At 43.1% G+C, this 27,479-nt stretch overlaps 1 protein-coding gene and 1 long non-coding RNA gene across 3 annotated transcripts in view; both read left to right on the forward strand.

The window, feature by feature from the left end:
- The window catches only part of LOC135876850 (uncharacterized), a 1,011,314-nt gene that overhangs the window by 281,980 nt on the left and 701,855 nt on the right, over positions 1 to 27,479 (forward strand). The gene's annotated exons all lie outside the window — the stretch shown is intronic.
- On the forward strand, positions 330 to 26,892 carry IRAK1BP1 (interleukin 1 receptor associated kinase 1 binding protein 1). Its single transcript, XM_065402115.1, has 4 exons — positions 330 to 632; positions 10,122 to 10,187; positions 25,379 to 25,509; positions 26,568 to 26,892. Exons 1-4 carry the CDS (start codon positions 330 to 332, stop codon positions 26,836 to 26,838), a joined length of 771 nt encoding a protein of 256 aa, XP_065258187.1. The 3' UTR covers positions 26,839 to 26,892.

A 27,479-nucleotide genomic window follows, 5' to 3' on the forward strand; every position in this document is an offset into this window, starting at 1 on the left:
AGGCCAGAGGCGCGTGCCACGGAGCTGGGCCGCAAACGCCTCGGTGCCGGTGGTGGCGGAGCTGCACCCCGCGGAGGAACTTCCGAAGGCTGGCGGAGCCTCCCTAACTATCATGGCGGAGTGTGCTCGGGCCCCTCCGGCGAAGCTTCCGCCTCGCTCTGGGGCCGTGAGTAGTTAGTTCCGCCCCAGTAACAGACATATGGCAGTGGCGGGCTGACCTGGGGTGCGTCACGTGACCCTCTTTTATCATTCCCATGATGCCATGGGTGGGAGGAGGCTTTTCGGCCACCGTGGCGTTGGTTGCTATGGTGCTGTAACGGGCCTGCAGAATGTCGCTGTCCGCGCTGCCGTTGTCTCCCGCCCGGGTGTTCGCGGAGCTTTTAGCCCCGCCGCTCGGGGGTCGCGGGCGGGAGAACGAGCCGGTGCCGGGGCTCCTCGGCGGCCGCGGCACCCCAGTGCCGCCAGGGCGGGAGGTTCACGTGAGCGGCAGCGCGGAGCTGTGTGCGGCCCCGGACCGGGCGCGGGTCTCCATCCGGCTGGGGAGCAGGAAGGGGGAGGCCGAGGAGGCGCGGAGCAGCGTGAGCCGGCGGCTGGAGTACATCGCGCAGAGCGCCCGGCAGCGCGGGGTGCAGGTGAGAGCGGGCCGGAGACACCCCGCCCCCTACGGGAGCCCCCAGCTGTAAACTCCAACACCCTCCCCGCCGCGCTCCCCGCCTTAAAGCTCAGCCCCTCGGGGTGCCCAGCCCTAAACCCCACCGTCATTCCCCCCTCGGGAGTCCCCAGCCTTAAACCCGCCACTGGCTCTAATCCTTCTCCACCCCAAGTCCTAAACCCCGCTGAGCGCCCATGGCCAGCACCTACGGCTGCCAACTTTGTAATCCACAAAACCCAATACCCTTGTCCCACCCCTTCTCCGAGGCCTCGCCTCCCGCTCGCTCCATCCCCCCCTTCCTCTGTCACTCGCTCTCCCCCAGCCTCATTCACCTTCACCCGGCTAGGATATGAGGTGAGGGCTGGAGAGTGAGGGCTGTGGCTGGGGGGGTGGGGTGGGGGATGAGGGGTTCAGGGTGCAAGAGGGGGCTCCGGGTTGAGGCTGAGGGGTTCGGAGTGCAGGAGCACGTTCAGGGCAGGGGGTTGGGGTGTGGGAGGGGGTGCAGGCTCAGGGTATGGGCTCTGGGGTGGGGCTCAGGATGAGGGATGTGGGATGCAGGAGGGGGTTCAGGGCTGGGGCAGGGGATGGGGAACAGGAGGGGGTTTGGGCTCTGTCCGGGCGGCGCTTACCTCAGGTGACTCCTGGAAGCAACTGGCATGTCCAGCTCTGAGGTGGAGGGGTAAAGGGGTTCTGTGTGCTGTCCGCTGACACTGCCCCAGTGGGCGCTCGGGGTGGGGGCAGTGCGTGGAGCCCCAGTAGCCGCCCCTGCGCCTAGGAGCCGGACATGCTGGCCGCTTCCAGGAGCCGTGTGGAGCCAGGGCAGGCGGAGAGCCAGCCTTAGCCCCGCTGTGCCACTGACTGGACTTTTAGTGGCCCAGTCAGCAGTGCTGAACAGAGCCGCCAGGGTCCCTTTTTGATCGGGCATTCCAGTCGAAAACTGGATGCCTGGCAACCCTACCTAAACCCCAACACCCTCCCCACCCCAGCACCTGTTCACTTGCCCCGGAGCACCCAGCTGATATCAGTGGTTGTATTATCTTTCCATTTACTTCATGTTCCTTTAATAAACTCTTTACGAAAACAACAGCAATGACAACAAGCAGAGTTGGTGAGGGATTGCAAACAGTGCAGTGATTGGAGTATGTGTTACTGACCTGGAGGAGACCTATACATGCATTAAATGCCAAAATTGAGCTATAAACCAGAGATTTTTCTGTATTCTATCCAACAAGGGATCACTGATTTTATTGTCCCGTCGTTCATTACAGTTAGATGTAACAAAATATTCTAAGAGCCTCATGAGGTGCAGCACTGTGGGTTCCATCAACATTTCACTGGCCTTGTTGATGTGGGGGGCATTGGGTGAGACATGTCTTAAATTCTCAAACAAAAACTAAGCCAGCACTTTGCTGCATTTAAAATATTTTATTTTTAATCTTTACATCCATTTCTTCAAAGCTTTTTATTTTTGGCATTTTATTTCAAAATCAATAAGTAACACAAATTTACCACAAACTGGAAGCGTGTATATAGGGGGTAATAGATGTGAAGGATAATTTTGTTAGTTTAAAATCTGACGGCTCTTTAATTTATACCTCCTTTTTCTGGCTAGGACTTAGAAATCTCCTGTGAAGGAGCTTCCTTGCACAGTGGGCACTGCTTTAGGGAAGATTTAGAAGGAAACTTGCCTTTAAATTCAGCTCACAAACTTATCATGAAAATTTGCACATCCATCTCTAAGTTTTACTTGCCCACACTCATTTTCATGGTGTGGGTAATATTTTGCAAGGCTGCCTTAAGGATTTATCTAAGCCAATCCTGTCTCAATATCTGTGTTTTTCTTTCTCTCCTGTGAAGTAGTTGCTGCTTTCCTTGCTGAGTAGGAGGATTATGCAGCCTTCCTTTACGTTCACCTCATTGTCATTGTGCACTAATAGATATTCTGCTGCAGAGTGTGTTAGCTATACTCTCTGTTGCTAATATGTTAAGAGTGGCACTAACACTTTGCTTGCTGGCCCCTCTGTCCAGTCTGCAGCACTCATTTGTTCCCTTGCAGCAACAGAGCATGGCACACCCTTCTCTCTTCTTCCCTCATCCCTGCCTATGGTTCTGACCCACTCAGAAAACAAATGGGCTAAAACAGGGAGTTATACCTCTAAATTCTTTCAGAGAAGAGGCAGCACCGTGGTTAAAATTTTACAGGGCAATGATGACAATGACTGTGCTTTCTTTACAGGGAAAGTGAACTGGTTGTGGGAGTTGTACCTCTCTAGTGCAGACAGACCAGGGATCTTCCACCACAGGCTAGGACACATTAATCTGATACTTTTCTCATTGATATTTATGTTGGCAACAATATAGCCGGAAGCAAAAAAATGAGAGGCTGCCACTAAATCAGTTATATAAATTCCCCAAAGAATAACTCACTTTACCCCTAGATTGCTGGAAGGAATCTAGCCCAACTTATGTATATTAAGTTGGTTATCAGTCAGTTTTCTAGTGGCGAGAGATCCATGTCATAATCACAACTTGTTGCTATTCTCATCTGAGAAACCAAAGACTGAAAGTGAATGGAAGCTGAATTGTCTTCCTGCCCCTAGAAGCTGACTCTTCAAATCCAGGATGAGGCAGATAGTGACAGAGGAAGCTTGTGCTGCTGCCTGTACTATTCAGTACTTCTTATATGGATAAGTAGACGATTGTAGGTTTCCAGCATTCAGCCGCCTGTGGCTTCTGTGTGTGAATATAGTGCTCACATTTGGAAAAAAAAATTCTTCACACTTATTCACTCCAGCAAGATATTTCTAATCCTATTAAGATATATGCAGCTGGCACATGATTCATACAGACAGGACTGAGTCTATCCTGTTAGACTCCAGTTTGTCCATAGTTCTGTTTCTCTTGCTACTTGTATTAAAATCCATCTGGGGAATCTCCCAGCATTGACCCTCCCTATTCGCTGCTCATACAGAATGAATAGTCTTACCCAAAAATATTCAGAGTTACAACAGCTGTCAATGGTTCCTTACTGAGAAAGTTTTTCTATTGAAAGTGCTCTTTACCGCCAAACTTTTGTGGGTTAACTGTTAATCCAAGTAAGCTGCTTCAGGAGGTTACAGCCACACTGGTGAGCTTTTCAAATATGGATGGCATTTTTGAGTAAGTACAGGGCTGGGCCAGGAGGAAGCTTTGAAGTCACAGTTGCACAAACCCAGTTTCAAAATCAGTGTTTTATACACTATTTGGGAGGTGTCTGCAGCTTTAGCTCCAAAAGAATAATCTGAAAGCAAACAACTTTATCCAAGGGCTTATAGCATTTCAGGCAATTACACCATTATGAAATCTGCTGAATGAAATCCAGTAGATGAACGTGTGGTGCAGTTTGGTTTTTTCGTTCACACGTTCTTTATTATTGGGAAGCCCTTGACTCCTGGTTTCATTCCTACACCAGAAATAACCACCCTAATAAATTGTCCAACCATCTCATATTTTATTGCTAGGTAAATGAATACTTCTTTTAAAAAATGTGGGAAGACCACAAAAAAATGACTCACGGAAGCCTAGCTTGTGGTGACCAAGTTGTGAATAACTGACTTCCAGCCTTGCCACTAGGGTAATTCTGAATAGGATGACACAAAGTGCTACAACACCTCCATGAATGACATGGAAGATGGGTAAACAGCATGCAAATTAAAGTAAGATACTACTCAAATTAGGAGGTGTTGCAAACACCAATGAGGCCTGAAAATTTTTTTACAAAATGAAGTCTGACCTGGACCAAGCCAAGCTATGTATCTGGGGAAAACCAGTCTGACACAATTTCTTTAAATTTATATCTCAGAAAGTAATGCTGGTGAGACGTAAGAGTGAGAGTAGACCGCCACTGAGATCTGAACATTCAGTGTGACACAGTGGTAAAAAATGCCAATACAGTTTTGGACTGCAGGTGTAGAGACATCAGATCATGGAAAAGGGAGGTATTAATTCTCCCTTATACTTACTGAAAAGTCCACCTAATACCACATTCAGTTCTGGGTACCTCAATACCAGTAAGGTATCAGAGTCAAGGCAACTTACAGAAGAGCAACCTAAAGTCCCATTGTTTTTTATTGTTTGTTTTTTCTTCCTGGAGCTGTTCCCTGTGGTATAAGTTGTATTGCTTTGTTTTACTCTGATTCAAAGCACTCCAACACTGGGACTTCCTCCATTTGCATTGTAGATTATTCTACCATCTAACAACTCTCACTACTAGCAATTTGTCCTTCGCTGATTTTTATCTCATTACTTCTAATCAATACCATTATGGACCACACTAAAATTAATATCCTTTCCTGGTGTTTATACCCTTCCAATCTTTGTAAAGATATCTAAGCCCTCATGGGAATTACTAAACCAAGCTATAAATATTTACACCTTTTGTTAATCCATATCACCATTCCCCTTAATCATTTTTTGTTGTACCAGGGAGTTGGGCTAGATCAGTACAGCACAACCTTTGCAGCAGCAAGAGCTGCATTCGCAGGTTGCCAGGAAGCCTGAGGCTGCACCTAATTTCCATATATATTTACATAGGATTTTTATCAGAAATAAACCACACTGTAGCATTTATTTATAGAGTATTGTAAGTGTATGCAGCACTTTACAAAACACAGAGTCTGCTTTGAGGGCTTATAGAGAAGTAAAATGTTTGGGGAAATAGTCTTTTACTTAGCCACTAAGGCCCTCTGCCACCCCCCCCCCCCCCCCACACACACACACACTTTTTTTTTTTTTTTTTTACACACATTGCAGCTGGCAGTTAATAGTGGCCACCTTGCTAAAAATAAGCAGTGACTTTTGTGATAGTGGTAGCATGAGGATTCAGGGTCAGAAGCTGTTTAAAAAACAAAACAAAACCCACCAACTTCATGCTACTTGAATTCTGGTTTAGACATTAATGTGAAAAGCAGTTAAAGGTTTGTTCCAATAATAACATGTATTCACATATATAGTTAAATAAGTATACACTGAAGGCTGGGACAAGACACCACCTTTACTAGGCAACCATTTGCCCTAAGAAATCCCAAAGTATTCTCAAATCTGTTGAGTCTAATTCTGCTCCACCTCTATTAAAATACACCTGTTTAGCAAGTAAACTTTTGTTGATCTCATGAGTTTGCTTAAAACAGGTTTCATGCTATTAAAGTAAGACAGACTTCTTTGCATTTGACTTGCATGCTGCCAATTTTATAAGCCTCATGCAAGATGCCATCACAAGGTGGATGAGAGAGAAGGAGGGACTGGAGCACAAATACCATTTGTAATTTGTAATTGCAGTATGCTTTGAATACCAGTTAACTTTATCTAGGTATTTATGGCTTTCAATTCCAGATTATCTGTCCAGGGTCATCTTTTAATTAGTTGGGGCTCTTGAAAGGTGTCAGAATACACTATTTCCCATGAGTAAATAGATGGGACCTCATCACAAAAACATAACAAAACATTAAAAACTTACGCCAAGGAGGAGAAAAAATAAACATAGAATTAAAAAGTAGAGCAAACTTTTCCTGTGCTATTTCCATTTGTCCTTTTATATACTGTTTATCATAGTGCAAAGGTACATTGTGTACATTTCTCCAAAGCTTTTATCCAAAGGTTTTTAAAAGGCAGTTGCACCTGAGATGTTAATTGGTTATTTACAAATGCAAATAATGGTATAGCCAATTGCTACTGAATATTAAGAACATACATTTTCAAACTAAGTTTTTTCTCCAAACTGTGACCTCTGTCTTACCTTTCATGCTGAGTAAAATGGGTTGTTTCCTTTTCAGTAAGAACCAAAGTGAAGTAGAGCAAAACTTGACTACCTTCGGACATTTCCTTTTTCATAATTGGTTGCTCTTCACCTTGGCTTGAGCTTTCACATTTTGTTTCAGGTTGTTTTTTCATGTTCAGGAAGGAAGGAGTGGTCATTCATTTCAGCATCTATGGTGCAACTAGCGGTGACTGCAAAGTGGCTCCTCCTAGCAGAAGAAAATTTACAAACAACGCAGGCTTATGGTGGTAGCAGATTTTGTAGGATTTTCATGCTTTAAGAGTAGGGGGAAATGGAAAAGCAGAGAAAGACATAGCACCACCATGTAAGACATTTAGCCTTGGACTGGTAGCTGTTTGGGACAGGAACAATCTTTCCATTTTGTTTATACAGTGTCTAGTAGTACAGGGGTCGGCAATCTTCGGCATGCAGCATCAGGGTAATCCGCTGGTTTATTTACATTGACCGTCCACAGGCACGGCCCCCCGCAGCTCCCAGTGGCTGCAGTTCATTGTTCCAGCCAATGGGAGCTGTGGGAAGCAGTGGCCAGCACGTCCCTGTGGGCTGCCGCCTGCTGCTTCCATTGGCCGGGAACAGTGAACTGCGGCCATTGGGAGCTGCGGGGGGCCATGCCTGCGGACGGTCAACATAAACAAAATGTCTCACGGCCCACCAGCGGATTATCCTGATGGGCCGGGTGCCGAATATTGCCGACCCCTGGTCTAATACAATGGGATCCTCTTCCATGACTGAGATTCCTACATGCTATTGCAAAACAAATAAATGACCTTTTTCTGGAACAGTGGTGGTTTATTTCAGTAACACTACAAAAATACAGTGGGTAAGTAAATTACATGTGTGGTTCTTTTGGGAATAGGTTTATGAACTGATGGAGTGGATGAGATAACATGTCTTGCATGTGATCTGTTAATTATTAATTCTGAACTGGAAAATTATCCTACCGTGAACCATTTCTTGCCCACTGAAACTTAGAAAATGGAACAGACTGTTACACAAGTTCTTAGACCTTGGCACCAAATGTAAAACTCATCTTCAAGTGTTGCTAAAACTAATTTTTTCTGTGGCTAGTGTGATTAAACTGATAGCTCCTCAAGAAGAAAAAAAACTTACAGCAGACATAAACAGTTAAAAATAAACCAAAAAACCTTTTCATTTTCAGCTAGTCAGTCATAATTTTAATTAGGAATTCCACTAACATCCATCCTTCCCTCACCTTCCTTTCTGTCAAGAAAGAACATCATAAACAGGAGCAAAAAATCTCCACTGGAATATTATTGTAAAAGTTAATAATAATATAATTGAGCAGACATTTCTTCCACTAATCTTCATCTGGAATTGATTATTGCTGAAAACTGTTAATTTCAAATCTGGAGTGTGATGGGATAAAAATTAACTTCCTGTGGAATATTACCAAAACAGATACTGCACACAAAATGTCTTACCACCATTTATGTTGTAATAGGACCCAAAACCACAAGATGGCAGTGTCCTTAAGTACATATGCAACACATATAAAGTATCAAATAAGGCAATTATACTTCAATCTATGTACAGAGAGAATAGGCTTAAAACATTTTGAATGGGGTTGGGGGACATTTTTCTTCTCCATAATTCAGATTACCAAGCCAGCTGTTCATTATTAGTCATGTCATCATGGTTATTTCTATGTAATGTTTGAGGGAGGTTAGGAGAAGAGTGAAAAAGGGTTTCCTATGAAGGTCCAAATAAATGGACTACATTTCCCTACTGATATTAAAAATAATGTAGGATTTGTTTAAAAAAAAAATCTTGAAGCTATTTTATAAACTAAGTAAATTTTTTAGAGTTGGATTGACTCAAGTTCTCTATCCACCCCACAGGCAGCCACCCTGCTAATTTACCTCAACCCTGTTCTGGCAAGAATGCTTCTGTCTGAGAAGTGCGATTTGGTCACTGTGGCCAAATCATCCCTTGGCCTTAACTGAAGAGACTGCCAACAAGTTAACTGCACTTAAGATTTGTCTATTGGGAATTGTACTGAGATTTCCAAACTCATATTTTATAGAAAGGCTTGGAAGGATTAGCTTGTTATCGAAAAATATCATGAAACATCAATTCCACCATATACACACAAACCAATGAAAAAATATTTCAATTGATAATAATAAAAACTTACAAATAGGCAGGGTAAGAAAAATGCTGCTTGAGAACTTAGAGTTTAATTTAACGATAGTTTGTATATTTTCACAATTTGTGTTTTAACAGTTCTAAAACTTTAATTTGTTGAATCTCAACATCTGTCATTAAGTAATTGACAATCCCACCCATAATTTTGTGTAACTGAAAATTTAAACTGATAAAAATGCTTAAAAATAAATATTTTGATATTCTCAATTATAAAAAAAAATTGAATTCTGCCAAGTCTACTTTTAAGCCATTGAACGATGGTAATAATTTATGGAGCTGACTCAAATTGGTAACTTGAAATGCTTGTCATTACACAGTGCCGTAGATGGGTGCATGCTACCTTATGTGTTCCTGACTCAAGGAATACATTGACAGAAGCTTCTTTTGTGAATGCGTAAGGGAAGGAGATAAACAGTGGAGGGGAATGCTGCTCTTTTCCACTCAAGGAGGAATTCAGTACAGTTTAAATGGAAAATCTGCTTATCTCGATTACCAAATTCCTGAGCCAGCCACACTTTAGAGTTTTAGAAAGATTTAAATCTTTTACAATTCTTGATTTGTTATAAATTAAACTTTTTATTGCAATGCAGTTATTTTATAAAGGAGTGATTGTATTGTGTCAATTCAGAATGAAGTGGGGGCGGGGAAAGAGGAAGAAGAGATGCTGAAAGGAAATTTGTGATCTCAAAAGGAAAAATGCGGGTGTGGGTTTTGAAGCAATCGCTCTGGAAATCTTTGTAAATTATGCATTTTAAAAAAAGATAGAACATCCTTCCCTTTTCTAACAATCATTTTCTCTGAAGCACCCTGAGTTTTTTCCCTTTTAAATGGTGAAGCTGAACAATTTAGAGGCTCTGTAGAGTGAAGGAGAGGGCTTGATATGACACAAGCGGCAAACCACTGCAATGTTCAAGTGTAACTAGAATCTCTTTGTATTTTATTTATATAGTGTTTCTCATGCAAGCATTCCTAGTGCTTTGTGTGATCATCACTTTGAATAATACAGCTGCTGTTATGGCAAAGACAGTTAAAGGGGTTACTCCAAAAAGGAAAAAAAAACATTGCTCAATCATTATTTAAGTCACCTATTCACTACAAGCTGCTGCTTTTGAAATCTAGAATACGGATTTGGAAAGCACTTTTCACACACTAGTTCTCTTTAAACTTTAAACTCATTGTTTTGTAAGTCAGATGGAGTGTTATGCAGTGATACACAGCTTTGACTAACTGCCACTTATTAAAGGATTAGACTCTTATTAAAGGAAGAATTGTTGTCCAGAACACTAGACTTATCACTTTTCAAAAGAAACTTGCAATCTTTAACTGCCATCTGTATTCTAACTGAAGAGAGTGGTGTAGCAAATTTCACACGTGTGTTTCTGAGCTACCAGTAACACGCCAATAGGGAAAGTTAAACTACCATGTAGCATGTGAACACAAATTCTTAATTGCTTTGGTTAAAAATTATACTCTTGTACTTTGTTTCAGGAAGAAAATGTGACTGTGACAAAGGATTTTAGTAGAGTAGAAAATGCTTATCAAATGGAAGCAGAGGTATGTATTAATCATAGCAAGAGGAATAACCATGCACCCAGACATAGTGAGTTTGTAGGTTTAGTCTTTTCTCCTCAAAACTAGGAAGGAACAGTTACATACAGTACAGCACTGAGACTTTCCTAAAAGAGCCAGTATGAAGTAGTAAAATTAAAAAGGCACCCCACAGAATTTTGCAAGAAGTAAGCTAGGTTCTGGGGTGACAGAGCAAGATTTTCTTCATTCTTTGCTGTAGAAAGGAGCCCATTCACCCCATGATAACAGGGAAGCTATACTACATATGCTGGATGTTAGGAGAGCCTTGGCCTTCTATTTGGATAGGATGAAGGCCTTTAGGAAATCTCCCAAACTCTTCCTATCAATTGCAGAAAGATCAAAAGGCACAGCGATATCAGCTCTGAGGCTCTCTAAATGGGTCTCGAGCTGTATTAGCTACTGCTATCATGCTCGTAATTTGGTACCTCCACCGGGAATCTATACATTCCACGAGGTCGGTTTCCACCTCGGTCGCCTGAATTAAAGACATAACTATTCTGGAAATCTGCAGGGCAGAAACCTGGGTGTCTGCTCGTACTTTTGCAGAATATTATCCGATTACTAGAGACTCTGCTTCTGTTGCCATCTTCAGTTCCTCAGTACTGTAATGCTTAATGGATTTGACTCCAAAGTCCCAACCCTCCATTGGAGATACTGCTTGAGAGTCACCTACAGTGGAGCACCAATAGGGACACTACTCAAGTAATTATTCACCTTGTGAAGTAACAATGGTTCCCCACAACCAATCCACCCTCCGTCTACTTCAGAATTCTCAATAGGGGCTCTGCAGTAGAGAAGGACCTGAGGATGGTTCACCCGCACATTGCTAATTAGCCTCGCAGCAGAGCACAAGGGAGGGAGGAGAGCGCATGTGTGGACCAAATGGACACTGCTACTAAAGATCTCTGATCAGAGGCACAGGGTGCAGACACACCTACAGTGGAGCACATAGAGAGAGACACATCTTGAAGAACCATCATTACTGCACAAGGTGAATAACTTTCTCTTATGTGAGTAATCCCACTGACACCAAGGGGACTATGCATGTGAATAGGGCTTTGCATGAGTAGGCCCTTACCAAGCAGGAAGTGCTGTACTGGGAGTCAATCTAGCTAAGGAAAAGCACCATTTTTTTCAGTCTATGAACCTTTGCAATGCAGCATGCTAATTAGACCACTATCCAATAGCTTGATAACGTGTTTTGGGGAGGGGGCCTGGAAGTTTGCATCACTGATAGTTACTTGCAACTCCATAGTTAAAGTACAGTTCCATTTTGCACTTAAAGGAGGCAGAGAGCTTCTTTGGTTTATATGAAGAACATAGCATATCCACCTCAAATTTACAGCACCGCGTACAGAAAGAATGTTGAGAATTACACTTATTTGTTTTTAGGAGTTAAAATTAAACTGGGTCCTTTAAGAAATATGTCAGTATTTTGCCTTGGTCCTGAACTATCTTAACTGAATACTGCAGATGCTTTAAACTTCCCATGTAGTTGGAAGTAATTGAAGTCTTGTGAATGGGCTATATTTGAAAAATTAAGGTAAGCTATTAATGAGGTATCAAATTGTTTTTATATAGACTATAGCAAGGCTTAGGTCAACAGCTGAACTAATTCTTAAATAGAGTCATATTGATAGAGAGAACTCAACCAATCGCCAGTTTTTCTCTACCATTTTCTGCAACCCACCATCTCCCGCAGTTCTGCTAGCCATGGGACTGCTCTCCTCACTGTTGTTTCCTGAGTGGGTTCAGAGCTGCAGCACAGCTTGTGCTGGCCAACCCTCCTCCTCCCCAATATCCTGCCTCCGCAGCAGCAGGTTGCTTAACTCACATCCTTTAAAGTTACTGCTTAGGCTGTTTTTTGGGCAGCTTGAGCATTCTGATTTGCTTCAAGCCTTCTTCTGGTTCAGGATTTGAGCAGCCTGGTGGACATAGCCACCCACAGCCTCCATTGCCCCTTCTCAGGCATGGCAGACCAGCCACGTAAGCAGTGGGCACAATCAAGAAGGTGCTCTGTATGCAAGGCGGCAGCTTTCTCGGGTGCTCAGCCAAAGATGAAAGATGCCCAGGCTGCTCCCAATCAGAGGACTTAACTCTGCTAGAACACAGAGCTCTGAATGGGACAGGCAATATTGGGTCCCCTACACACCCAAAGAGTAGTGACTCCACCACAGAGAAACCCAACCAGGAGACACAGGGCAGAACAGACAGAGGCTCTAAGGATGAAGAGGATTTCATCCAGCTTACCCAGGAGGTAAGTCCTGAAGTAAAACAGGATTGCAAAGATATGAACCCTATTCAGATACCGGTCCCCACACAAGTCCTGAAGTGGGCCCTTGTTTCCCGGGGGAGAGATGCCAGGCTCATAAATTACTACCTTCCCAATCCAGGTCAGGGAACTCAGATAAGGAGATGCCACCCTGGAGGAATAGGACTCTGATGGAGAAGACTCTGAAAGAGAATGCTGTAGAGGGCTTTGGGCTCTGCCTAAAGCAAGTGGCAAGAAACTGTGTTCTGGCCATGCCAGAGTAGCCATGCTCACAAACCATGCCAAAAAAGCCCAGAATGAACAAAACCGGAAAGAAACAAAAAATCTTCCCAGCACTTCTCCTCTGACTCAACTTCCTCCTCTACCGAGGAAGGAGAGCTGTCAGGCTCTGAATCTGAGCAGGACTCGGGGAAAATGTAGCAAAAATATTTCCCCCCCAAAAAAGTTTGAGGTCATGTGCAAAAGATTGTGTCCACAATATTTATCCAACCTCAGCAAGCTCCTGAGCACAAGCCTTGAAGTAAATACCTCCCCTCAAAATCCTCCCTCAAGGTTCTGATTCCCTTGCACTCCTTTTTTGGAGGCATGATTAGGGAGAAGTGAAAAACTCAGCAGGGGTAAGACCATTAACATATATAACCTTAGATTTTTACAAACTCCAAGAGCCTAAAAGTTCTATTAGTGAGGTTTCAAAAGTAGATGCTGCAGTAGCATCCTTAGCAAGATACATGATTATTCTGTCTGAAGGGGAATTCTTTCCTAAGGACCCCACAGATAGGGAAGTGGAGGCCACCCACACTCTGGCAAGTCAAGTATAATTAGGCAGGCCAAAAAACAACTTGAAGAGCAACTAGCAAAAGACACAAAAACTAACAGCAAAAATTGTATTAAGTGCTTCAGAAACAAGCCTATCTAAGGGCTTGTCTACACTGGCAATTTACAGCGCTGCAACGTTCTCGCTCAGGGGTGTGAAAAAACCCCCCTGAGCGCAGCAAGTGTCAGTGCTGTAAACCGCCAGTGTAGACAGTGCACCGGCACTGGGAGCCACACCCCTCGTGGAGGTGGGTTTTTTAGCGCACTGGGAGAGCTCTCTCCCAGCGCTCTGCCGCAACCACACAAGCCACGTTAAAGTGCTGCCACGGCAGCGCTTTAGCGTTGCCAGTGTAGACTAGCCCATACAATCAGTGAGGCCTCTGGATGATCAAAGTGCTGAAGAAGTCCTTAAGCCAGACAGGATTGATACAGGGAAGCTAAATGAATTCTTTGCATCTATCTTCACTGCAGAGGATGTGAAGATATTCCCACACCTGAGCCAGTCTTTTTAGGTGACAGATCTAAGGAACTGTCCCAGATTGAGGTGTTGATAGAGGAGGTTTTGGAACAAATTGATAAATTAAACCGTAATAAGTCACCAGGACCAGATGGAACTCAAATATGAAATTATAAAACTTCTAATGTGGTATGTAACCTATTCAATATTGATAAATGCAAAGTAATGCACATTGGAAAACATAATTCCAACTAAACATATAAAATGATGGGGTCTAAATTAGCTGTTACCACTTAAGAAAGAAGGTAGTTCTCTGAAAACATCCACTCAGTGTGCAGCGGCAGTCAAAAAGGTGAACAGAATGTTGGGAATCATTAAGAAAGGGATAGATAATAAGACAGAAAATATCATATTGCCTCTATATAAATCAAAGACCAAGACTATAACTGTTTAAAAAAGAACTTGATAAGTTCATGGAGGATAGGTCCATCAATGGCTATTAGCCAGGATGGACAGGGATGGTGTCCCTAGCTCTGTTTGCCAGAAGCTGGGAATGGGCGACAGGGGATGGATCACCTGTTCTGTTCATTCCCTCTGGGGCACCTGGCATTGGCCACTGTCTGAAGACAGGATACTTGGCTAAATGGACCTTTGGTCTGACCCAGTATGGCCGTTCTCATGTTCTATTGCTTAAATCATCTTCTGTACCAAATGATGGGAGGATAACTAATGTAACGCCAAGTTTTTAAAAAGGCTCCAGAGATGATCCTGGCAATTGCAGGCCAGTAAGCTTACCTTCAATATCAGGCAAATTGTTTGAAACTATAGTAAAGAACAGAATTATCAGACACGTAGATGAACACAATATTTTGGGGAAGAGTCAACATGGCTTTTTGTAAAGGGAAATCATGCCTCAGCAATTTATTAGAATTCTTGGGGGGAAGGGGAGTGTTAACAAACATGTGGACAAAGTTGATCCAGTGGATATAGTGTATTTGGAATTTCAGAAAGTCTTTCATAAGTTTCATCACCAAAGGCTCTTAAGCAAAATAAGCAGTCAGTCATGGGAAAAGAGGGAAGGTCTTTTCATAGATCAGTAACTGGATAAAAGACAGGAAACAAAAGGTAGGAATAAATAGTTTTCACGGTGGAGAGAGGTAAATAACGGGGGCCCCCAGGGATCTGTACTAGAACTAGTGCTGTTTAGCATATTCATAAATGATCTGGAAAAAGGAATAAACAACGCAGTGGCAAAGTTTGAAGACGATACAAAGTTACTCAAGATAGTAAGTCCAAAGCTGACTGCAAAGAGTTACAAAGCGATCTCACAAAATTGGGTGGGTGGGCAACAAAATGGCAAATGAAATTCAGTGTTGATAAATGCAAAGTAATGCACATTGGAAAACATAATCCCAACTATATATATAAAATGACAGTGTCTAAATTAGCTGTTACCACTCAAGAAAGATTTTTGAGTTATTGTAGATAGTTTTCTGAAAACGTGCTCAATGTGCAGCAACAGTCAAAAAAGCTAACTATGTTAGGAACCATTAAGAAGGGGATAACGATAAGACAGAAAATATCATAATGCCACAATATAAACCCATGGTATGCCCACAATTTGAATATTGTGTGCAGTTCTAGTTGCTCTATCTCAAAAAAGATATTTGAGAATTCGAAAAAGTATAGAGCCAGGCAACAAAAATTATTAGGGCTATGGAACAGATTCCATGTAAAGAAAGATTAAGAAAACTGGGACTGTGCAGCTTAGAAAAGTGGGGGGAGATGTGATAGAGGTCTATAAAATCATGAATGGTGTGGAGAAAGTAAATAAGGAAGCATTATACCTCTTCACATAACACAAGAACCAGGGGTCTCCCAATTAAATTAATAGGCAGCAGGTTTAAAACAAACATAGGGATGTACTTCTTCACACAATGCATAGTCAACCTGTGGAACTCATTGCCAAGGGATGTTGTGAATGCCAAAAGTATAACTGGGTTCAAAAAAGAATTAGATAAATTCATGGAGGATAGTCCATCAATGGCTATTAGCCAAGGTGCTCAGGGATGCAACCCCATGCAATGGGTGTCCCTAAATCCCTGCCTGCCAGAAGCTGTGACTGGATGACAGAGGGTGGATCACTCAATAATTGCCCTGTTCTGTTCATTCCCTTTGAAGCATCTGACACTGGCCACTGTTGGAAGACAGAAAACTGGGCTAGATTAACCAGTGGTCTGATGCATAGCCCATTCTTATGTTCTTATACCCTCAGAAGGGATTTTGAGGAATCCTTGCCATTCTCAGAGCATCTCTCACAGCAACATGCTTTGTGAGAGCTTCACTAACCTAACTGGAAGACCGTAGGGCCCTGAAGGATAGGGGTCACTCTGACTTAAGCTCCATTCTCAAGGAAGTTTTCCTGACCAACAGCATTTGTGGCTGATGCTTCATGGACACAATGAGATTTTCAGCTAGAGTCATAACATCCGCCAGTTCAGTGGGCAGGCATCATGTATGGATGGCTCTGTTGCAAGATGGTAGAAACTCACTCTAAGTAAGTCTATGCTCCAAGTTCACAGGATGTCTCCTCTTCTGAAAAAAAGGGAGATACAGTTGTGACAGAAAATGCTGCTAAATCTGTGCAGTCCCTCCTTTCTCCCCTGAATGCTTTCAGGAGGGAGTACAAAAACTCCTTCAAGCAGAAGCACTGCTTTTGTCTCTCTTCATTGCAGAAGTACCTGAGGAAGGATAGCAGATATGCCAAAGAAAATCCCTTGAGCCAGAGCTCGAGAGGAAAGCCCAGAGGTGTTCACACAGCCCTCAAAAGCCCATCCTGACAACGAGCGGATATGCCTCTGTCCAGGAACTGAATCTAGGAGGCAGAATTTCCCAATTTTTGGAAGAATGGTTTATAATCCACCACAGACAAGGGGGTAATAGATAATAAATCACAGATACTCCCTTGAGCTACAGGCCCCACCCCACCATCCAGTCCATAAACACATACACACTCCTCCACCGATCCCACAAGCATGAATTGAGCTGGAATGAAGTCTCCTAGACATCGGAGCAATAAGCAATTGCCCCAAAAGTAAACTCCTGAGGTTTCTTTCTACTCCATCTTCTTCATCATTCAGAAGCCCACAGGGAGAGTCAGAACCATTCTTTATCTCAAGACTCAACAAGTGGATGAAGAAAACAAAATGCCAAATGGAGACCCGAGTTTCTACAGTCTCATACCTGTATCAAGGGATCTCTTTACCTCAGTGAGCCTGCCAGACACACATCTGCATATCCCCATCCACCTGTTCTACTGCAGGCTTCTGAGATTTGCTTATGGCACAGAGCATTATCAGTACCAGATCATCCCATTTTGTCTTTTATAACCCCCCCTCAAGGTCTTTACAAAGATGTTGGTAGTGATCATAACCAGGCTTAAGTTGCAGGGGTCTCTTACCTATACCCCTTTCTGGATGACATTCTAAGGAGAGCTTCAACCTAGCCTGCAGCACAAAAGGCCATAATGGAAACTCTGGACCTCTTGCAAGCCCCTTGGCTTTGTGATAAATGTCAAGAAAAGTTTCTCCCATCAACAAAGATAACCCACCTGGGAGTGGACATAGACACCTCAGTGGCAAAGATCTACCCATCACTTGACAGGTTCCAAAAATCATCTTCTTCGAGTGATGTCCCTGTGGGTGCTCCATTTCAGGTGTTCGTGTGCCCCTGTGCTCGTAATTGGAGATTGATGGTACCAGTGCCTGGTTGGATCGCATATGCATGGTCCCTGTCTTGCGCTGCTTCATGTGTTTTTCTGATGCTGTATGACCATCACACCTGCTCATCTATATAAGGGCTACCTGGTGGACCCTAAGTACCACCCCAGGTATGGGCATCCCTGGATGCCACCTGTACCTTTCCCTCCACAGTAGCCATTTTGGAGCCTGTGGACAGCATATTCACCACAACCACAACACAGACTTGCCAGCCTACCCAGAGCAAGCACACATCATTCACCCCTATTGACAGCACAGGGACCACCTGAAACTAGAGAACAGGGGGCGGAAGAGGAGGAGGAATTCTTTGACAAGGACAATCCACCTGAAGCTCACTTCTCTTCATCTTCGCCTGATGACACTATCATGCCCCCGCCTTCCAACACAGGAGATGATTTCAAACAATTCCAAGACCTCTATAAGAGAGTTGTGAGCTCACTGGACATTTCCCTTAAAGAAGTCCAGGAGGCACAAGATAAATTAATAGACATATTGCACACATCAACATCCTCCAAAATCACCCTTCCTATGAATGATGCGATTATGGAACCAGTAGTTATTCTGGCAAACCCCAGCAACGATCCCACCCACATGCAAGAGGTCTGATAAAAATTACTACATGCCCACAAAGGGAACTGAATTTCTCTTCTCACATCCAATGCCGAACTCATTAGTGATTGACGTGGTCAATGAATGGGGCAGACAAGAATACCCAGAAACACGCCCTATGACGAAGATTGGAAGCAGCTCGACCTTTTCGGCCGCAAAGCATACTCCTCAGTGACCTTATACTTGAGAATAGCTAACTATAAAGCATTACTAGCAAAGTATGACTACAATAATTATGCAAAATTTTCTGAATTTATTGAATTTATTCTGGAAGATAAAAAAGAGCAATTCAAATCAATTCTATCAGCAGGTCAACTCATAACCAGAACAGCATTCTAGGATGCTCTGGATTCTGCTGATACAGCAGCGAGGTCCATAGCCACCATGGTGGTTATGAGAAGGGCTTCCTGGCTTCATCTCTCTGGATTCCCAAAGCCGATACAGTCGACAGTTGAAGACCAAAGAATCTAAGCTCTTTGCGGCCAAAACAAACGAGTCACTACACACTCTCAAGGACTCGAGGGCAACACTGAGATCTCTCGGCATTTACATACCTAGGACCAAAAGAAAACAGGGAAATTGTCAAAGATCCCGACCCCCCTCGCTATGCACAACGCCACAGATATTATGAGCATCGGGGCAGAAGCAGAAAACATTGAGGAGAGAACAATCTACTCCCTCAAATACTATGCCCTAGCCATTGACCTCCAGACAACAGACTTGAAGCCTTGGTTGAGGGCCTGAGAACCCCGTATCTTTCAACACTGGAGCCATCTACAACTTGCAAAACCTTTGGAAATCGCCTGCTTCCATTCTACCAATCTGGAAAAATATTACAACAGACAGATAGGTATTGGAAATTATCGAGACTGGTTACTCCATCTGCTTTACCTCCAAAAACCCCTACCCACCCTACCTCCCTGTCCCTCTTCAGGGACCCCTCTCATGAACATCTACTGTGAGAAGAGATAACCCACCTCATACATCTAGGAGCAGTAGAACCTGTACCAATGGAATACAGAGGAAGGGAATTTTATTCACACTACTTTCTCACACAGAAAAAAAGCAGGAGGGTGGAGACCCATCCTCAACCTACAGCGAGTCATAAATTTGAAAACACAATGATTCAAAATGGTCACACTAGGCACCATAATTCCAGCACTAGAAAGGAGAGACTGGTTCTCAGCCCTCAACCTCTAGGATGTGTATTTTCATATAACCATCCATCCATCACATCAGAGGTTTCTCTGCTTTGCAATAGGACAAAATCATTTCCAAGACAAAGTCCTACCCTTCAGCCTATCCACTGCCCCGCGGGTATTTTCAAAGGTCCTAGCCATTGTAGCTGCCTACCTCTGCAGAAAAGGAATCCTGAAATTTCCATACTTGGACGACTGTCTGCCGAAAGCACCAACATGGCAGACAGTGTTAGAGTCCACCAAACAGGTGATAACTCTATTTATGAGGCTAGGCTTTCAGTTAAACATAGAAAAATCCACTCTGACACCAGCACAACAACCGGAGTTTATTGGGGCATACCTCAATTCTCCTGAAGTAATGGTCTCCCTACCAAGAAAATGATTTCTGACTTTACCCAACCTGATCTCCATGACACGAAACAGTCCACAAGTGTCTGCCAGAACCTGCCTACAACTTCTAGGCCACATGACTGTCGTGACCTTCGTCGTCAGACATGCGAGGTTACACTTGCAGTGTTTACAAGCCTGGCTCCGGACAAACTATGTCCCACACAGGCACAATATAAATGAGCGTCTCACAATGCTGGACAAAATAAAAGACTCCCTTCTATGGTGGACACACACATACAACGTCTGGAGGGGGGTGCCCTTCAAACAGATCCACCAACGCTTACCATCACCATAGATGCATCCCTTCTGGGTTGGGGGGCACATCTAAACCCACACTCTATCCAGGGCTGGTGGTCCACAGTGGAATCTCATCTTCACATAAACCTTTTAGAATTACGAGCTGTCCGAAACGCGTACTCCCACTTCTTACCGATCATCAAAGACAAGACTGTACAGATCCTTACAGACAACATGGCTTGTACGTTTTACATAAACAGACAAGGGGGAGCATGATCACACTCCCTATGCATGGAAGCCATGTGACTCTGGCAATGGTGCATCAAGCACAATGTCCATATTGCAGCATCGTACCTACCTGAATGCCAGAATACCACATCAGATACCCTGAGCAGGAACTTTTCTCAGGACCATGAGTAAGAGCTGGATACATGTGCGCCTAAACATTTTTCAGACTTGGGAGTTCCCAACAACAGATCTTTTTGCAACCACACAAAACACCAAATGGCTGCAGTTTTGCTCCAGAGCAGGACTCAGTCCATACTCTCTCAGTGATGCCTTCCTCACCAAATGGAATGCTCCCCTCCTATACGCCTTCCCTCCCACCCCTCTCCTAGTCTGAGTGCTTCACAAAATCAGACAGAACAGAATCAGAGTGATCCTAATAGCCCCCATATGGTCTCGACAAATGTGGTATCCTTACCTTCTACAGATGGCGGCGTGTCCAACACGCACACTCCCGCTTCTGTCTCAGCTTCTGTCTGAGGACACAGGACGCGTCCTCCATCTGGATCCTCAAAAACTCCAACTCAAAGCATGGTTACTTCATGGCTCTCGGGATCTGAAATGACATGCTCCACAAACATACATATCATTTTTTAAACAGTCGAGATGTGTCCCCCCCTGTGGGTGCTCCACTACCCTTCCTCCTCCCTTCTACTTCGGAGTTTCACACTAATGGTCTGCAGTAGAGAAGGAACGGGGGGGGGGGGGGGGGGGGTTGGTCGCACAGTGCCAGATAACCACCTGAAGTGGTGCGAGATGGGGGTCGCACATGTGCAACCCAACCGGGAACTGCTACCATAAATCTCCAATTATGAGTGCAGGGGCACACAAACACCTAAAGTGGAGCACCCACAGGGTAACATCTCGAAGAACCTATGTTACTCCATAAGGTAACTTTCTCATCTCATCTCTATCCTGCACAAGTGGGTGTAGAATGGCTTTTCTACTATCAGAGACTACAAATATACTATAGGAGATAACAAAAGGGGCAGAAAAGAATCTCCCTCCCCAGGTGATACATATAAAAGGGAAGTTGAATCAGAAAACAGATTGGCTCAGCCATTGCACAGTCAGCAGAATAGTGCCTGAACCAGGAAGTCTTCACTCTGATCTTAAAGATGCTTGGTTTCCTCTTGGTTGATCTGTTTGCAAGTTACAAAAAGACCAGCAGCTGAAATACTTTACCAGGGAATCAGATCCCAAGTTCCTGGGAACAGAGCCCTGTCACACAGGTGGCCAGAAAGCTTGTGATATGCATTCCTGCCCTTCCCTCTCATAAGAAAAATAATTCAAAAGATAAAGCAGAAGCAAGTAAAGGAGATAGTGATAATTCTGTATTGGTCAAAGAAGCCCTGGTTCTCTGACCTGCTAGAGCTGAAACTGCAACCATCATTACAGCTGCCACCCAGACTGGACATCCTTGCCCAAGGCCCTTTCCTCCACCGAGACCCTACCATCTTCAGCTGAGAGCCTGGTTATTGAAAGGGAAACGTTAATAGCACTAGGCCTATCTTCCAAAGTGATCAGGAGTTTGCATGAGTCCAGGAGAGTCTCCATGATAAAAGCTTATTCCTCCATCTGGACCAAGTTCAGCATTTGATGCCAGAAGAGCAATGCTAATCCAAGAGATCTGGAATTCCAGCTATCCTGGACTCTTTCAAATAAGGTATGGATAAAGGTCTTCAGTCCAGCACCATAGCACGCCAGGTATCTGCCACTGGTAGCATTCTATTCAGAGAATCCTCAGGTTCTTTGGCACGTAATCCCAAAGTAGTCAGATTTGTCAGAGCAGTCAAACCAGTCTTCCCTAAATGGGTCCCACCACTGGTGTTGAAGGCCCTAGTCACTCACCCTTTCAAGTCCCTTGTATATCAGCATTTTGTCTCTCCATCAAAATCTGTTTTCTGGCTGCCATCATGTCTCCTGGGCAAGTTTCAGATCTGGCAGTCCTATTTATGCAAGGACCCTACTGAGTGTTCCATGAAGACAAGAGGGTACCGAGAACTGCAGTTGTTTCTCCCCAGCTTGAAGTCTGCTTTCTGTAGCTTGCAGGAGACTATCCTTCGTTCCTTCTGCTCAAAGCCACAGCACCCACCCAAGAAGCTGGGGCACAATTTAGATGTCAGAAAAGCACTGAAAATCTACATCAAGTGCACAGAATCCACAAGGTCAGGCCCTGTTTGCCTTCTTTCACCCGAAATGTCAAAGGCTCAGAATCTCCAGGCTGTCTCTGGTTAGATGGATCAGACTGTGCATTGTTGAAGCTTACAAAAAGTGTCAGGCACTTCTCTTTCAGAAGCTATCCAGGCACACTCCACGAGATCCATGGCAACCTTGTGGGCCGAATGAGCATGTGCCTCTATCACAGATATATGCAGCGCAGCCACATGGTCATTGGTTAATAGCATTGTCAAACATGACAGAGTGGACTTTCTGTCCTCTGCAAAAGCCTCCTTTGGCAGAAAGGTGCTCCACGCAGTGGTCCTGTAATGCCTTTTGGTCAATCCTCAAGGGGGAGGAGGTCTATTTAACTATTTTTCTATTTACCTTTTCTTGTCTCTCCCCACTCCTGTACACTGCTCACTACTTCTCACATGTAACAAAATTGCGGGAGACACTGGGCTGTAGAATGAAAAATTTCTTACAATAATTTCCTTTCTGCTAGCAGCACCTCCCACAATTCTACCCACCTTGGTGGCTTTCTGCTAAGGATCAGCCTTTTATTTGCATATTTACCATGAAGGGAGTTGGCCTGCTGTACAGTTAATGCATTTGTCATTGATGTTATGCTTATAAATATTTTTCTCTAAGTTTTTCACACAGCTTTGTAATGACTCACCTGGCAGCAAGTGGGGAAAGGGGGCATGGCCAGCATGAGATGCACTGCAGCTTTGAATCACCACTGAAAGCTGCGGAGAGGAGAAGAGCAGCCCTGTGCGTAGCAGAATTGTGGGAGATGCTTCTAGCAGAAAGGAAATTATCGATTAATTTTTTTCCCATTTGATGCAACAATTCTATGAATTGTAATGGCTCAGTGGTAAGAGGAAGACTGGACAGATGCAGTAAGTTCTTACTGACAGGTCACTTGGCCCAGCTGTTACTGTGTTTAAAGAGTCATGACAGCATACTAGCTTGGGCACCAGTGGCTCCACTGTGCATTGAGTTAGTGCTATAGCAGGAGCACAGGGGGAGCCCTCAAAGCACACAGACATCAGAACTCACACTGGTTCTGGGCCCACCCTATTTACATAAGTAGAGTTCTCTAACAGCCCTCTAAACAAATGAATCATTTGCAAATTGAGAGTCACATTCACCAGTATGCCTTTTGGATGCTTCCCAGAGTCATGCAAATGTAAAGTAGCTGTAACCCCTGTTTAACTGCATGGTTTTGGTGTACCAATAAATCTTCCCTTAAGTGAATAAAGAAATTATTTAAGGTTGATAGTGCATATCATATCATATATTGCATGGTAGCATTCTCTGTGTGTTTCTTGTTTAGTGTTTGTATGAAACTAATAGTTTTTAAAAAGACTAATGAAATTCCCAGACAAAAAGCTATGTTACAACAGAGTTAAGAGTATACATCAGTTACCTGAGGACAAAACGTTTTATCCTGTAGTGATGACACAGTGGGGAAGAAATATGAAAAAAAATCATGTCTTTAAAAATCAGTTAAATCTAACCATGAACCCTAAACACTAAAATGTCTGAATCATAATTATATAGTTTTTGCATGACATCAGTACAGGGCAGAGTTAAGGTTGTTTTGGTGTCTTATCTGTGCACTCCTTAACATGTTTTGACTTTTTAAATGTAACTCAAATTCCCAGAATTGTAATGCTTGGTTTTGGGATAATTACAACATTCCTGTAATTTTTATTTTTACCCTTACGTTACTAAGATATACTGTCAGCCTTAACTATTTTCTGGAGGGGAGGAGCAGGGGAACACAGATTTAAATAAAAGTTCTCTCTCTTGGATTTTAACCTTAAAAATGTGATGTGGACTCCTCATCTCAAAAAAGATATACTGGCATTAGAAAAGGTTCAGAGAAGGGCAACTAAAATGATTAGGGGTTTGGAACAGGTCCCATATGAGGAGAGATTAAAGAGGCTAGGACTTTTCAGCTTGGAAAAGAGGAGACTAAAGGGGGATATGATAGAGGTATATGAAATCATGAGTGGTGTAGAGAAAGTGACTAAGGAAAAGTTATTTACTTGTTCCCATCATATAAAAACTAGGGGCCACCAAATGAAATTAATGGGCAGCAGGTTTAAAACAAATAAAAGGAAGTTTTTCACACAGCGCACAGTCAACCTGTGGAACTCCTTGCCTGAGGAGGTTGTGAAGGCTAGGACTATAACAGGGTTTAAAAGAGAACTAGATAAATTCATGGAGGTTAAGTCCATTAATGCCTATTAGCCAGGATGGGTAAGGAATGGTATCCCTAGCCTCTGTTTGTCAGAGGGTGGAGTTGGATGGCAGGAGAGAGATCACTTGATAATTGCCTGTTAGGTTCACTCCCTCTGGGGTACCTGGCGTTGGCCATTGTCGGCAGACAGGATGCTGGGCTGGATGGACCCTTGGTCTGGCCCAATATGGCCATTCTTATGTTCTTGAAATGTAATGTTACTAAAAGATTAGTCACTAAACACTAAGTTTAGTCTTCTTGTAAGTGCATGTAAGAGTGTCTAGAATTACATTGCAATTTTCCTTCCTGCATATCTTCTTCACCCCATTTACCTAGTTTTCTGAATAATCACTCTTGAAGTAGTAATTGGCATTTGTCCTTGCCTAAGCTGCCTTCAAAATGTAAGAATTAGGGACACATGGCTCGTGACATCTTAAGGGCACGTTTTCTTTCTCCAAATTGCTAACATACCAAAAATTCTAGAGTTCCTCACAAAGAACATATTCTGAATCTATTATTTTAATTCTGCTGCAAAACAATGATCAATTTGCTGGAGGGCTGCGGGCATCTTCTAGGCAAGTAGTAGTGGAGGTATAGGGCTAATACCCTCAGTTGTTCTTACATATCAGGTTTGCAATATACCCTTGTAATTAAGTCGCTGAAAAGAAAGTCACTTTTCTAATCCACTTATGTTTACTAACAGGTCTGCATTACATTTAGTGATTTGGGAAAAATGCAGAACGTTTGCAACTTACTCGTTGAGAAACTGGGTAGTTCTGTTATCATCAGTCCACCTCACTTCTACCATACAGCAGAGTCTGTAGACACCCTTCGGTAAGTTCTCCCTCTCCTCTCCACAGAAATGCACAGCCTCAGGAAGCATTTATGTAATACATAATCCACACTGTTTAAAATGGGAAACAATAATAGTCTCCCTGTTGCCACTCCTGCCTTATACTTAAAGGAAAATTCAAGAAACTTAAAAAAGGTTACACAATTTTTATAAATCCAATTCCATTTAGCTCGCAAATGGTAAAGCTTAATCTTTCATGGAGGCTGCAGTGTCTTTGTATAAAGGCAGGAGGTAACAAGCTTTTCCATGATTTCAATAGGAAAAACAATCTGCTTTTAACATGCTCAGTCAGCATATCTGGTTTTTCAATGGAGTTAAATCAAAACAAATTAATTTGAGTTTGGGATTTGTATGGGAAGGTACAAGCATTTAACAGGCTCCATCCACTTCCCCAAGTGCTGCAGCTGTCCTTCCTTCTCTTAGCTGCTGATAACAAACTTTGAAATATACCTTTCTAAAGAAACTCCATTTCAATTACTTTGAGGAAAAAGAAAAACTTTCTAACATCAAAACATCCTCCTACAGCACCCCAGCCATAAAGGGAGAGTTAATTTGCCATGAAGGACATGAGCCAAGCACTCAGTGGTTGATGAAGGAAGGCGCCTGGGGAGATTAACTACATTTATCTGTTCCTCTTCCCCTAGTTTTTCAATTCACAATGAGATGAACTAAAAGAGCATTCAAAAGCCTGCTTTTCCCATTGATACCACCAAAAAACCCTTCTCCATCTCATCTGAAGTTCTGGCTACATCCAAGAAACAAGTTCAGTCATCCACTGCTTAAAAAAAATGTTGAAATTGCCACAGAGGTGTGGTTGTGAGTAATATGTATTCTAAATATCTAGCTATGAGTTTGTTAGCACACTGGAGTTTTCCCTTACAAGCTTCCTCCTCCACATGCTCCCCATGTTTAACTATCAAGCATATGAGTGGGGAAGTAGATGTGCCTTGCATCTATGTAGTCACAAAAAATAATTATTTGGCAGGAGTTTCTGTGCTATGGTTGGATCAGCTAAGCTCCCTTGCTTTTTACCTCCCAGGCGTCAAGTGTGTCTTGCTGCTGTTGGGAACACACGTCGAAAAGCTCAAGAGGTCTGTCGACTGTTCGGCCAGTCACTGGGAAAACCGCTGCTTATCAGAGAAGAGGAAATGAAAGAATGGGAAGGACAAATAGACAGTCACCCATCCAACTCCTCAGACACACTGACTGTGCAGCAGAGAATCCAAAGTGCCACTATTTATGCTTCTTCAAAAATATTTGCTATTTTTGAGATAAAGGGAAGAGAAAAGAGAAAAAACAAGCTTATCTAGAAGCATGTTAAAGCATTTTTCTTATTTGTCTCTGACAAATCTTGGAATAAATTTATGTACTTTAAAGTACAAATTTATTCAGTTTTTTCAGACCTGTATCTTCCTCTGTAAATGATCAGGAAAAACTAGTTATAATATTAGTTGTCCGCCCCCCTCCCTTTCCAAAAAATAAGACCAGATTGTTCTCAGAACTACCTGAAAAGAGAGAAATAGTTTTATCATGGTTTTTCAAACAAATTGAAGGTGGACACCCCAAGCTACACTGAAATCATTTCAGAGTGGAAGCCGTGTTAGTCTCTATCAGCAAAAAGAACGAGGAGTACTTGTGGCACCTTAGAGACTAACAAATTTATTTGAGCATAAACTTTCATGGGCTAAAACCCACTTCATCGGATGTATGCAGTGGAAAATACAGTAGGAAGATATATATATATATACACACACAGAGGACATGAAAAAAATAGGTGTTGCCATACTAACTATAACGAGAGTAATCAGTTAAGGTGAGCTATTATCAGCAGGAGAAAAAAAACTTTTGTAGCAATAATCAGGATGGCCCATTTCCAACAGTTGACAAGAAGGTGTGAGTAACAGTATGGGGAAAAAATTAGCATGGGGAAATAGGTTTTACTTTGTGTAAT

Source organism: Emys orbicularis, chromosome 3 (assembly GCF_028017835.1).
Source record: "Emys orbicularis isolate rEmyOrb1 chromosome 3, rEmyOrb1.hap1, whole genome shotgun sequence".
NCBI classification, from domain to species: Eukaryota; Metazoa; Chordata; order Testudines; family Emydidae; genus Emys; species Emys orbicularis.